Source organism: Drosophila pseudoobscura, chromosome X (assembly GCF_009870125.1).
Source record: "Drosophila pseudoobscura strain MV-25-SWS-2005 chromosome X, UCI_Dpse_MV25, whole genome shotgun sequence".
NCBI lineage: Eukaryota > Metazoa > Arthropoda > Insecta > Diptera > Drosophilidae > Drosophila > Drosophila pseudoobscura.
In genome coordinates, this window is record NC_046683.1 from 11,164,996 (window position 1) to 11,177,403 (window position 12,408).

General features: G+C 43.6%; 5 protein-coding genes across 5 annotated transcripts; 1 reads left to right on the forward strand and 4 right to left on the reverse strand.

The window, feature by feature from the left end:
- Window positions 1-26: 26 nt before the first annotated feature.
- His3.3B (Histone H3.3B) lies at window positions 27-4,530 on the reverse strand. Its single transcript, XM_002134195.3, has 3 exons — window positions 4,406-4,530; window positions 1,803-2,109; window positions 27-1,703 (listed from the first exon to the last, which is right to left on the reverse strand). Exons 2-3 carry the CDS (start codon window positions 2,082-2,084, stop codon window positions 1,575-1,577), a joined length of 411 nt encoding a protein of 136 aa, XP_002134231.1. The 5' UTR covers window positions 2,085-2,109; window positions 4,406-4,530; the 3' UTR covers window positions 27-1,574.
- Window positions 4,531-5,721: 1,191 nt separating this feature from the next.
- Ost48 (dolichyl-diphosphooligosaccharide--protein glycosyltransferase non-catalytic subunit Ost48) lies at window positions 5,722-7,316 on the reverse strand. The gene is made up of 2 exons (XM_001354890.4): window positions 7,105-7,316; window positions 5,722-7,021 (listed from the first exon to the last, which is right to left on the reverse strand). Exons 1-2 carry the CDS (start codon window positions 7,241-7,243, stop codon window positions 5,814-5,816), a joined length of 1,347 nt encoding a protein of 448 aa, XP_001354926.2. The 5' UTR covers window positions 7,244-7,316; the 3' UTR covers window positions 5,722-5,813.
- Window positions 7,317-7,791: 475 nt separating this feature from the next.
- Dlip1 (Dorsal interacting protein 1) lies at window positions 7,792-8,674 on the forward strand. The gene is made up of 2 exons (XM_001354889.3): window positions 7,792-8,342; window positions 8,415-8,674. Exons 1-2 carry the CDS (start codon window positions 7,916-7,918, stop codon window positions 8,561-8,563), a joined length of 576 nt encoding a protein of 191 aa, XP_001354925.1. The 5' UTR covers window positions 7,792-7,915; the 3' UTR covers window positions 8,564-8,674.
- Window positions 8,592-9,120, reverse strand: NdufA3 (NADH:ubiquinone oxidoreductase subunit A3). Its single transcript, XM_001354888.4, has 2 exons — window positions 8,991-9,120; window positions 8,592-8,935 (listed from the first exon to the last, which is right to left on the reverse strand). The coding sequence occupies exon 2, from the start codon at window positions 8,924-8,926 to the stop codon at window positions 8,693-8,695; it is 234 nt and encodes a 77-aa protein (XP_001354924.1). The 5' UTR covers window positions 8,927-8,935; window positions 8,991-9,120; the 3' UTR covers window positions 8,592-8,692.
- Window positions 9,121-9,217: 97 nt separating this feature from the next.
- Zpr1 (zinc finger protein Zpr1) lies at window positions 9,218-10,800 on the reverse strand. The gene is made up of 2 exons (XM_001354887.4): window positions 10,074-10,800; window positions 9,218-9,996 (listed from the first exon to the last, which is right to left on the reverse strand). Exons 1-2 carry the CDS (start codon window positions 10,732-10,734, stop codon window positions 9,299-9,301), a joined length of 1,359 nt encoding a protein of 452 aa, XP_001354923.2. The 5' UTR covers window positions 10,735-10,800; the 3' UTR covers window positions 9,218-9,298.
- Between the last annotated feature and the right edge of the window lie 1,608 nt (window positions 10,801-12,408).

Genomic DNA, 12,408 nt, shown 5'->3' on the forward strand with positions numbered 1-12,408 from the left:
CCGTTTATTTTTTGTGTGTGATTGTTGTTGTTTGTAGTTTAAAAGAGTTTTAGGGTTTACAATTTGTTTAGCCATTTGTTGGGTGTTTGTTTTTTTTTCGTTAATTGTATCTATTGGGTAATTTTGGATGTTATCGAATGCTATAGGTTCATACTTCTTATACGCTCATCATGTAATCTTAAGGATAAAGATTTCTGCTGAATTTTGTGGTAAACTATTTCTATGTATGTTTGTATGTATATAATGTATGTTTTTAGTATATAGCATATGTATATAATATTGGGTAATTTGTTGTTAAATTTTACGCTTGTATCTGCAATATGTGTGTTTTTGAATTCCCCCAACCCTCAACCATCCATGGGGTTAGCGTTCTGTTTCTGTTCGTTCTCTCTCGCCTAAACGTATAAAATGCATGTAATTCTAAAACTTATTTAATCAACTACCTTCGTCCCCGCTCCCCACACAGAGAGAGCGGAGCGAGCCGGGGGCCACCTGTTTTATTCCGTTCGTTTCGCTCCCTACTCTCGCCGCAACACACAGGATGGTGGATGGTATACGTGTGTCGTCTATTCTTGTAACGCTGTTCGGTTACGCGAGTATGCGGGATTAACGAAAGGAAGAAAAACAAGATATATATTTATATCTAGTGTCTACAAGATGTATGTATGTATGATTTTTTTACGTGGTATATGTATATATGTTTAGAAATAAGTGTACTCAATTCGGTCTTCGGTGTTATGTTGGATACCATTTTCACATGTTGTTGTTGTTTTTGTTGAAGTTGGGTCTTTAAAGTGTGGTGTGTGCCTACCAGTCGTTCGCTCGCCGTTTCACATGGACATCGCTCCCTCGCCCGGCATAGCCAAACCGACCATACCGTCCTGTCGTCTTGCCACACGCAAACGCCGCTCACTTGCTGTTGCCGGCAGTCCCCATTCGCACTCGCTTGATGATTGGCGCGGCATGCCCCATGCAGCAGCTTCTTTCGGGACCACTCCACAGGGCAATTAGTTTATGGGATCTGCCAGCAAGCAGCGCGACGTCCACGACAGTTGGAGATGTGGTGGCGATGTTCAAAACGACAAGAGCGGCGGGCCAGAAGGTCATACCTTTTTGATGGGTGAGAGAGCGAGCCATAGTGTGCGACGCAGCGACGACGGTGGCTTACAATATAAATGTATGTATAGAAAAAAAACTTAAACTAATGTACAATTATAATAGCAATAATAATAATGTGTTACGCATATGTGTATGTAAGTTTAAGTTAAATCTTCAGGGACCATATGTTGATACGAATCGGCCGTCCGGGTGTGTTCGTGTGCCCGAATGCCAGTTAGAATGATTAAATTAAAAAAACTTGTTTTTCCTAAACTATTCTTAGCTCGAAAACAAAGATGGTAAGTGTATACATGTAAGTGTATGAATGGATGATTAATCAACTCTTTTTTGTTTTCCCCTTCAATGCGGCATGTCCATTTGCATGCTGTTTGTGCTGCTTGTTGTTGAGAGCAGTACAGCGCTTTCGCGAGCATTGAAAAGGGAATTGTTACACTCAACTGCGGCCATACTCCTCCTTAAGCACGCTCGCCTCGGATGCGGCGCGCCAACTGAATGTCCTTGGGCATAATAGTGACGCGCTTGGCGTGGATAGCGCACAAGTTGGTGTCCTCGAAAAGTCCCACCAAATAGGCCTCAGAGGCTTCCTGTAAAATGTACAGACATCGGCAGTTTTAGACAACTCTTTCTTTCTCTTTCGTGGGGAGCATCTGGGGGTGAGGGGGACGTTATGAGACGAGACTCACCTGAAGGGCACCAATGGCAGCCGACTGGAAACGGAGATCGGTCTTGAAATCCTGAGCAATCTCACGAACAAGACGCTGGAACGGCAATTTGCGGATAAGCAGCTCAGTCGACTTCTGGTAACGACGGATTTCACGAAGAGCAACCGTTCCGGGACGATAACGATGTGGCTTCTTGACACCACCGGTGGACGGGGCCGACTTCCTAGCGGCCTTGGTGGCCAGCTGCTTACGTGGAGCCTTGCCTCCAGTTGACTTACGGGCGGTCTGCTTAGTACGGGCCATTTTTCTTCTTTATTTGAATCAAAGACTGCAAAATCGTAAAGAATTGAATTGATTTTTAGTAACTGATTTTTGTCAATTTGAGTGAAGTTTCTTCAATAACAGGATAAACACTGACTTTGATCCTATTCTACACATTCTAGACTTAGATTAGAGCCCAGAGCCCAAACGGGCGATGCTCAGCGCCGGAGCACTGGCAGCCAACTGTGGCCGATGAGTCCGCTGTGGCCCAGAGGAAACCCCAGCGAGGGTTGAAATCTTTGGCCAGCTGCTAGCTGCTGCTGGTGCTGCGCCGGCTGCCTCTACATTTTCCCTATGCTGGCATTCGGCGCTTTCTGGGTAACACTTGAGAAACATCCACTCGTGTGGCGACGTACGACGTCTGGTGTCTTGGTGGGCTTGCAGCCTCAGTCGTAGCTATGGCAGTGGCCCCCGGCGGCGACAGAGGCAGCAAGCAGCAGCTTCGCTTCGAGTGCCTCTTCAGCGCGCTCTTGAGCCATTGTGCGAGTGCATATATTTCTTTTTCCATGAGCACACAACATGATTCGATCTTTTTCCATACTTTTTGTGAGTCGTTTCCGTCGTGCCATGCTGGGCCTTTCTTTTTTTTTTTTTCGTGCTGCGCGCCTCTTCAACTTATTTCTTTTTTTTTTATGCGGAATCAATCAAGTTGAAGTAATGATTCGTGGTTTTTCATTTCCCTCTATTTCTGTTAATTTTACCCAATATTCTTCATCGTCTTCCTCTTCCCAATCTGCATTGGCCTGGAAAAATATGCATGGAACAAACACACTTACTTTCCAGAGCGGTGGTTTGTACGTGTGTGCGAAGTGAACGTAAAATTGTACGAAGCGCCAAAAAAGTAAACAAACAAAACAAATTATTGCGTTGGCGCGCATTAAAAAGCGCCAAGACAAAGAGGGATGGCATTACTACGATTGGCGTTAGAAAGAGAGCGCATGTGGTTGTGGCGGCCAGGCCAGCCAACAAATTGCGTCGTTTCTCAGCCTACATGTGAATTCGTGTGCGTGCGGGTCCGTCTGTATGTGTATGTGTGTGACAGCTGCACATCCTAACGAAACTCAAGACAAGAGAAAATGATGCAAGCAGGGGGGGGGGGGGGGGGTACTGTAATAGACAAACTGTAATGCGCGGTGGGTGGAGAACCTTCTGGAAGCACAAATCATGATCCAAAACCAATGCGCATGACTAGTCACACAAATATGCAGTTGCACTTAATATCTACATGTGTATATTCACGTGTATTTTATTCTTTGCGCGCCTTTTTTTATTACACAAAACTGTATTCATTTGCCTCCGATTATTAACTTTCGTTGCCCACATATACATATACATATATGTATGTCTTTGAACAACTGTGTGCTCGTACAGCACTCCACAAAAATATAAAACAATCACATGAGTATATATGGATGTGTGTATGTGTTGGTACAGACACCCATACAAAAAGCAAAAGCCCATACAAATTTAGATATTGTTAAAATATATAGATATTTTAAGTGCTCTCTTATGCGCTGTTTTCGTTTCCAACTGTCTCGAAAATTCTCACAGAACTGTTTAAATAGATCACTTTTTAATACATTATTTCGTACATGCATTCGAGTGTGTGTTTGCATGTGTGTAAAAATTCATACCAAAAAAGCCACCGCCTGAACAATAAATAAATTACTTTATCTTACAAACAAAAAATATGTACAAATATTTTTGGCGCCCTTTTTGATGATCCAATCTTTCCATACACACACACAAAACTTTATAACAATTACTTGAACTATTTTGTTGCTACTCTCCTGCTGGCAGCCATTTTGAAAATTCGAGCAACAACAAACGGTACCCCACTTCAATGCATCCATCGTGCAAAACGAAGTCACCTCTCACGTCGTCTTCGTGCATTTGTGTGTGTATCCGTCGGACAAGAAAAAAAAACTATATGTAAAGCGGCACTAAAAATCAGCGCTCCGCTGACCCTCCACCGGAACCCCAAAAATAAAAACATGCAGACGGACGTCAAAAGTTAGGGGCTCCGCCAGCCGTCAAGTAGAGCCCCGAAAACGAGAAAAATTAACATTTAGAGCTCCAACGGTTGGCCACCGGAGCACCCCAAAACCAGGTACAAATATATATATGCAGGCAGACATGTAAAAACGGGGCTCCGCTGGACGGCCGCCGGAGTCACGCAAACCAAAACACATCCCCACAAATTTCTACCGCATGTTATTTTCACAAATCGTTCCCCCCTAGCTACTAGCAAGGTAATCTAAAGCCAGACAATATATTTTAACTTAGTTTAAAATAGCACTCACCGTTGAATTAGTTGAACAAACTATAAATTTCAAGACTTTTTCACAGAGAACGCACACGACGAAAAACGACGACGAAAAACGATTTCACAATGACCCAATGTGACCAGCAGACCCCCAGAAATATACCAAAATAAACGGTCTCATTTAAAAAATATACCGTAAATATACGGACGAATTCAAGTTATATTTAGCATATTTCTCGTTTTTGATATTCCGTTGAATAATGCTGGCTAACTAAAACCCTTAGTTCTGCCCACATCATTTTATGCCGTTGATGAATCAATTTTCTACTTGACTGGCTTATTTTAAATACTTGCTTTTATTGGATTCGTATAAACCGTTGAAAATAAAATTGAATATTTTACAATTTAGTATTTTAGTACCCACTGGTCGACAATGGGTTAATTGTTCTCTGTCCGTCGAAAGTCAAATTTAGTTTGATGTACACAACTAGCTAGCGGGGACCCTTATCTCTGAACATATAATTTGATTGATGAATCAATTTTCAACAAGATTGGCTAATATTAAGGACAAAGGGAGTTGATTGATTGAATTTATTATATAAAAAATTGAAACAAAAACAGTAAACAGAAATGTAAATTGTTACATGATAAATACACGGTATATACACATTTGCTATATATAAACTACATTTTCATGTAGTATGGTATTTTTATACCCTATTTCGATGTTGTTTCAGTCTCTACATTTAGTTGGCGCGCACTAAAATCAGTTGCCACAATGTTGTATAAATTGCTATACCTTCTGCAATATCCACAGCTTTTGAAAACACATTTGGTTAAGCTGGGCAGATCCTGCTCGATAGCCCTGCTCCTTAAAAAATGATTAATTATAGCCATTCCACTAAACTCGGCTTGAACTGACTGGAACGGCGGTGAGACTAGCAATAAAAACCTTATGGGAGAAGCCGGCAGTGTGAGCGAGATAAATATAGGCTCGGGCTATTGCACTAAAGATATTGAAACATCAAAGTTTCTTTCAAATCGGAATATACAAAATTTCCATAAATGGTGGGACAAGCATGTACAAATTATGGAACGAATGTTCTAAAACCCCCCTTTGTTTACATTGATGTCACACCCCACACCTTTGACAAGAGCTCTCTCGCTCTTTCTCGTCCAGTGCCGGCTCCAGGCTAAGTGAGACAGATATAACAGAATGGAAACATCTTGAATATTCGGTGGAAAGATCTATAAGAAACATATTGTATAAGATAGTATTTATACAAAATTATACCGGATAGAATAGTATAACGGCACGCGTGCCGCGACTCCCAATGATATCAAAAAAGGGGCTTAGTGGTGAAAAGCAGTGTAAAATGATTTTAATTTTGATTGCATTGCATTAAAGATGCAAGCACGCTGTTTTAAAGTATTAAATATTCATTTTATTGCGACTTCTTGTCCTCCCTGAGCGGTTTGCCGAGGGGCTCGTCCTTGAAGTGAAGGAACACAAACGAAAAGATAAAGACGCCAATCATCATGGAGAAGGCACTCGTGTAGTACGGGAAGGCGCTGGGAATGAAGCGCTCGTACTGTGTGTGTTCTAACGGACGCACCGACACCTGGGTGGTGCTATACAGATGGGTGTAGCCGACACGATTGTAGTCCACCTTGAACTGGTAGACGCCGTAGACATCGGGTATCTCGAACCTGGCCTCATAGCTGCCCGTCTTGGTCTGCTTCAGGAAGGTCCTCACGAACGGATCGATGCGCACAAACTCCAGCTGGATGTCACTCGCCTTGTACGCCTGCCACTTGCCAGCCACCAGCTCCTCAATGGAAATGGTGTAGATCACGGGATCGGTAATGGTGTACGCCTCCCCTGGGGGCAGCAGCTCGCCCTCCTTGTGGTGCTGCACAGAGGCAACGCGTAGGCGGCCGGTCTCGCCAAAGACCCACTGGCTGATGGACTCAGCGACGACGCGATTGCCGGAGAGCTTGTGGAACACACCGCTCTGAGCATACTGGACAGCCGTGGTGAAGCTCTCGTCCGAAAAGAAGAGCAGGGATCCAGAGAAGACGACGCGGGCATTGTTGCGCGCCTGGAGGGCGGCAATAAGCAGAGTACCGCGACCCACAGCATGCGGGTAATCGGTGACACTGGACTGAGGATTGTAACTGTACGCGCTGCTCTCGGCGGTGAGGAGCTTTAGGACCAGTGGGTTCTCCTTGTCGGCAATCAGGCCCGTTCCTCGGTACACCAGTGGTGCCGAGTCAGCCTTGCTGTTCTCCTTGCCAACAATGGTGTCGGCCTGGATCAGGTTCTTGGCCGAAGTCAGGATGGTGGTGTGCTCGCCAGCATCGCTGACATCGTAGTTGAGATGATCGATGACTGCAGCGTTCTCCTCGTCCAGCTCGAAGCCGCACTCCGAGGCGAACTCCCGCAGCGCATCACCGGACTTTTCACTGCCGGCCACCAGAACATTGCCACCGTCGTCCACAAACTTGGCCAGACGCTCCACACTGATGTCGCCGCCGAACTCCTCCACACTGGGCGCAAAGATGATCACATTCTTGTAGAGATACTCGCCATAGCGCGACAGCAGCAGGCTGGAGTCGTCCGCTAGCTTGTAGGTTAGCTTAAACCCGCGATCTGCAATGGAATCAATTTTTCCCCAATTAAAATTTGTACACGTCATAGGTTAGGAAGCCGAAGCCGGGCGCGGTGACTCTTACCCTGCAGCGATTTGAAGAAAATCGAGTGGGTCTCGCGTATGGCCAGATTGTCGAGCAGCACCAGTGTATTGGCATCTGTCTGCAAAACTGCATTGCAACTATAAATGGCCAGGAGGGCGATTAGTGCATATTTCCACATATTTGACAACCTTTTTTTCACTGCACCGGCTTTTGTCACAAAAAAAGTACCACTATAAATGGCCGCGACGATGACAGCTAGGCGTTAGTGCTTTTCTCACTGCGCGTTGTTTATTGAGCTCAGTAAGGGTATTGTCGATAGTGTGGAATCTTTCAATCATTCAATCGGAAAATCCTTGCAATGGATCTACTAAAGACAATATGAATATGGTAATCCAATATCCTTGAAATTAATTTCCCTCAACATTATTTAATAATAATACAATAATTCCAACACGTTATTTTCTAATATAATAGTCGATAATCTCTCCTACTGTGCTGCATTCAGACGGCTTAAAATTAAAACTAAATTATCTATTTCTCTCTCACACACTTTATGCTTTTCCCCATTAACTTGTACACGACCATTAGGGAACTACAACGGTTATCCTACCAATGATATTAGATGGATATTATGACTTACAGAAATAATGACCTGTCTGATCTTCAAATATGCATATTAAGCATTCATTTTTTTCAAAATAGATCGAACCGTATCAGGGGTTTCACATTTTCTTGAACACCCCAGATGTAGCGACCGGCTTCCAATATGGACGCAAGCCAAGAAGCATCATTACAAAATTATAGGAATATTTATAGATAATAGGAGAGATAGGACTGGCAAGAAAGTACAATGGAAATATTCGAAAGCTGCTGTCGGACTTGCGGGAGCGAGTGCCTGGAGGCCCTTAACATCTTTGAGGAGAAGGTCACGGTCCTTAATAAGCAAGTGACGCTACTGGATATAGTTGCAACCTGTTTGCCCTCGTCGCTGCCATCCTTAAATGAAAACGATGACTACCCCAAGCAAATCTGTCGCATCTGCGTTAAGAAAGTGATCCTGGCCTACGAGTTCCACGATACCTGGATAACCGCCCACGCGGAATTCAATGTGGCGCTGAAATTCGAGCAGAGACGAAAGCGCAGCCTGGCTAGCCGGACACAGGCGAAACCCAAGGTAGACTACCCGGCGTACCCCACCAGAGGCGATGCGATCGAGGATGCTCATCAGACTGATGATTCCCCCAACACGGTGGTCTTCAAAATAGAGCCTGAAACTGGTAGCAGCGCATATACTGATCTTATCAAAATGAAGTAATCCAACACTTTTCCATTTTCCACCTCTCATGCAGCACCATCTTCCACAGATGTGGCGTTAGAGTTGCTGACGGACGCCACGCCGACAAAGGATGGCACAAGCATCAAGTGCGGATTCTGCGAAGAGCGATTTCACACGACAAAGGCCTGCAGATTCCATTGCAGATTCGTGCATGGGGTGTAGTAAAGCCAATAACTCCAACTTCATTCCATTGTGTGTACGTTTAAATGTTTGTTTTACTTAGCTATAGCATAAAGCAAAAAAAAGGTGCAGTGAGAATGACATTTTCCGCTAGTTTGTATTGGCTTTTCTTTAATCGTCCTCATCGTTGCGCACCTTCTGGGCACGGGGATCGTCGTGACGGAAGACGACATAGCCCAGCTTGTAGCGGCGGTTGTCGCCGTCCTTGGCATAATAATTGGCCACTCCGATTCCGGCCATCACGATGCCACAAATGGCCAGGGCAGAGCCGGCGACGATGTCAGGTATCTCGTTCCAGGCGCGCTTCAGCAGCGACGTTGTGCCACGGGCGGCGGGTGCAGACATCTTCGTGCTCTGTAAAAGTACGTTGTTTTAGTGCATTTTCAAGGGATATTTTCCAAATATTTACAAAATTGCCGTTTCAGTTACACAACAAGACAAGCAGCTGCTCGTAGGGATGTTGAATATACGATTTATCGATAGATAGAAGTGGTGATCGGAATGCTGTCATATGGCCATTTTTACATGAGTTCTACATGTAAATTTGCAAGGTGTGTGACTAAGAAAAGGAAAAGACCCTAAACAAATCTTTTGCAAATAAAATTTTTTTAATATATTCTTATGAACGACTGGATGTGGCCTTGAATAGAGTTAATTTGTATTTGATTTAAGATAAATGCCTAGTTTACAAGTAGGGCAACGTCACGACATCGGTTATCACGCATCCTGCTCATAGTTTTCGGTCTTCATATCGTTAAGACCCAACTGCTCATTGTCGTCGAAGGAGCGATCATATCTCTCCACAATTAGTTTGTCATCCGCCTCTGTATCATCATCGCTCAGCGATTGTACATAGGTATTGCCAGCCGGATCCTCCAGCACCAATGTGAGGACCTTTTCCAGTTTCATGACGGCATCGAATGTCTCAAGAAATGTATCCATTTTCGATTTTGTTTTGTCATCGGCCGAGTCATGGAAGAACGTGCCGTCCAACTGGTCGCGCATGGCCACCAGTAGACCCTCGATGGTGGTGAAGCGTCCACAGAGGGCATGGGGTCCCACCTCCAGATCAAGTTCGGGTATCGAAAGACTGCACGTCTCGGACTTGAGCACATCTCGCGAGAGATCGTCCTTTGAGGAAATGCTAACCTTGAAGCGCACACCTTGCTTCTCGACACCGCCTCCCGACTTCACCTCGTTCGTCTTGTGGCCGCAGCTGCCGCAAACCGTGGCCATGATGACCACTTCCTTGAAGTGGGGTATCTCAGTCAGCTTCATGTTCGTCTCGCACGGCGCCTGGCAGTTGGGACAGTTAGTGGCAAACTGCAGAACTTCGCCCTGCAGATTATCGATGGGCCACTCGTCCTCGGCGATGGGCTGCAGCAGATGATCATCGTGATTTTGCTCGTAAAGACCTGGTGGGGAGAAGATGTGGGAGTTATCCACGAGAACGCTGAGGGCATTGCGACAGACAATCCCACCTAACACTTACCCAGTTGTTCGTTTTGCTGCTTGGACCGAGTGAAGAACGCTGTCTTTAGCTGTGGATCTGTGGCTGGTGCCACAATGTTCTCAATGAAGCTGTTACCGGAAATGTCCTCCAGCAGCAGTCGAAAGGGTTTCTTCATTTCCTTGAGCTGCTTTAGTCGGTCGATGTAGTTATCAATAGATGCTGCCTCGGTGGGATGGTCGATGCGGCGCTTCTCCTGGTCCTGCGACAATCCGGCAATGGTGCGCTCGATGATCCCCTCCACCGTGGTCACCTCACCCTTCTGCGATTGCACTGGAATCTCCAGATCCACCTCAGGTATTTTGATACTGGAGTTGTCCGACCGCACCACCCGGCGATTAAGATCGGCTGCCGTCTTTGCCTCCAGCTCGATGCGTATGCCCGACTTTTGGATCTCGGATGCGGACTGCATCTCATTGTTCGAGTAGCCGCAACTGTCGCATTTAAAGGACATGATCACCACCTCGCGAAAGAAGGGAATTTTGGTGGGCAGTACTCGGGTGATGCCATTCTTAAAGCAGCTCATGCAGGCCGACTCAATCTCGACAACTTCCTCCGTCTGATCGGCATTTATTTCCCGGAAAATCGCCTCCGGACGAACCTCGGCCACGCTGGCATTCTTCGCAGTGCCCACCGTTGACATTTTTATAAAAATAAAATATTTCTTCTGAATAATACAACGTGCCTCAACAACAACAATAAACAGTGGACTTATCGATAAAATATACTGTCCGACCGAAACATACCGTCTGACTTTAAAAATATACCGTAAATACACTGACGAGCTCAAGTTCCATTTTACATATTCATCAATTTTCATATTCTGTCGAATATTCCCAGCTATATAGAATACTTAGCCATGCAAACATAATTTTATCAGGTTAATGAATCAATTTTCTACTTAACTGGCGTATTTTAACCACTTGCTTTTATTGTATTTTGCGTAAAAAAAGGTTTTAGCGAAAAAGGTCAAACAAATGAAACGTAATAAAACGTACGAGAAAAATCGTTCCAATTGCTCAATTTCTTTATTCCGTTGAACAATGCTGCCTAACTAAAACCTTAAGTTCTACCAACATAATTTTAGGCCATTAATGAATACATTTTCTACCTGATTAAGTACTCTATTTTATTGTATAGTGTAGAAAACAAGGTTTAAACAAAAAAGGTCAACAAAAAAAAGTGGTAACGTAAGTGAGTATGGAATGTCACATCAACCGGTGTTTGGGCACAGTTATACTCTATTTGGTTAATATAATATGAAGAAACTGTTTTAGAACGTAATTTGTTAAGATTTTATCTCAGATTGTTATGTTTTGGACATATTAATGCATATGATTAGGGTCTTGTAAATATATCTCGATCCCGATACCCATTCTTGGTGTCTGTAAGAAGACCAAAACCTTCAAAATATCGTTAAAATACCTTCAAAACAGAAACTGACTAGTTTTGGCCTTTATTGGTGCATTAGATGACAAACATTTTCTCAGTTCTATAACATCCATTTCCCCAGGGTATGCAAAAGGTTGGTCAATCCGCGCAATGTTGTGGAACAATGCTTCTCGATTTCACGGCCAAGCAAAATAGTTCAACAAAAAAAGCAGTCGCAATGTTGCTGGTATTTGGAGACATGATGCGCGCATAGACCTTTGTATACCCTATGTTAATTTTATATAAAAATGAAACGTCATTTTTAAAGACCTTTTCTCTAATTGATATGTTTTAGACATATTCATGTATTTTATTAGTATCTTGTATATATTTATCTCGATCCTGATACCTACGGAGCCTGGGATGACAAACATTTTCTCAATTATTTAATATCCTTTTCCCTAGGGTATGAAAATTAATGTTGCCGGGAATCATTGTTGTCAACCGGTTATTCACCAATAAATACTCGTTTATTATCTTCCGTCGAATGTTATTAGCTATATAGATCTCTCAGCTTTGCACAGATAATTTTATATGATTAATGAATCAATTTTGATCAAGATTAATTATTTTTAAGTACTTGAAAATCTTTTCTTTTGACAATAACACGGTTTCAACAAAAATGTTCAACAGTCGCAGTGCTGTGACGTCAATGTTGCTGGTATTTGTAGACTCATTTGTTGTCGACCAGGGTATGTGCGTTTGTATACCCTATTTCGTTATTATTATATTAAGATACTGTTTTCCATGCTGCTTTCCAACGTAATCAATAAAGACCTTGTGTAAGATTGCATTTTTAAGGCCTATTCATGCATTTGATTAGGTGTTTGTATATAAATCAATCAATCATGATCCCTGTAGCAATTCTTTGTCTCTGTAGAAGACT

Excerpts from the sequence above, each read along its gene's own strand:
- Dlip1 (XM_001354889.3), top strand. The coding sequence starts at position 7,916 with ATGGAAATATTCGAAAGCTGCTGTCGGACTTGCGGGAGCGAGTGCCTG. Across the intron at positions 8,343-8,414 it reads CAAAATAGAGCCTGAAACTG|CACCATCTTCCACAGATGTG; the intron begins GTAGCAGCGCAT and ends CCTCTCATGCAG.
- Zpr1 (XM_001354887.4), bottom strand. The coding sequence starts at position 10,734 with ATGTCAACGGTGGGCACTGCGAAGAATGCCAGCGTGGCCGAGGTTCGT. Across the intron at positions 9,997-10,073 it reads GCAGCAAAACGAACAACTGG|GTCTTTACGAGCAAAATCAC; the intron begins GTAAGTGTTAGG and ends TCTCCCCACCAG.
- His3.3B (XM_002134195.3), bottom strand. The coding sequence starts at position 2,084 with ATGGCCCGTACTAAGCAGACCGCCCGTAAGTCAACTGGAGGCAAGGCT. Across the intron at positions 1,704-1,802 it reads CTGCCATTGGTGCCCTTCAG|GAAGCCTCTGAGGCCTATTT; the intron begins GTGAGTCTCGTC and ends TACATTTTACAG.
- NdufA3 (XM_001354888.4), bottom strand. The coding sequence starts at position 8,926 with ATGTCTGCACCCGCCGCCCGTGGCACAACGTCGCTGCTGAAGCGCGCC.
- Ost48 (XM_001354890.4), bottom strand. The coding sequence starts at position 7,243 with ATGTGGAAATATGCACTAATCGCCCTCCTGGCCATTTATAGTTGCAAT. Across the intron at positions 7,022-7,104 it reads TTTCTTCAAATCGCTGCAGG|ATCGCGGGTTTAAGCTAACC; the intron begins GTAAGAGTCACC and ends ATTCCATTGCAG.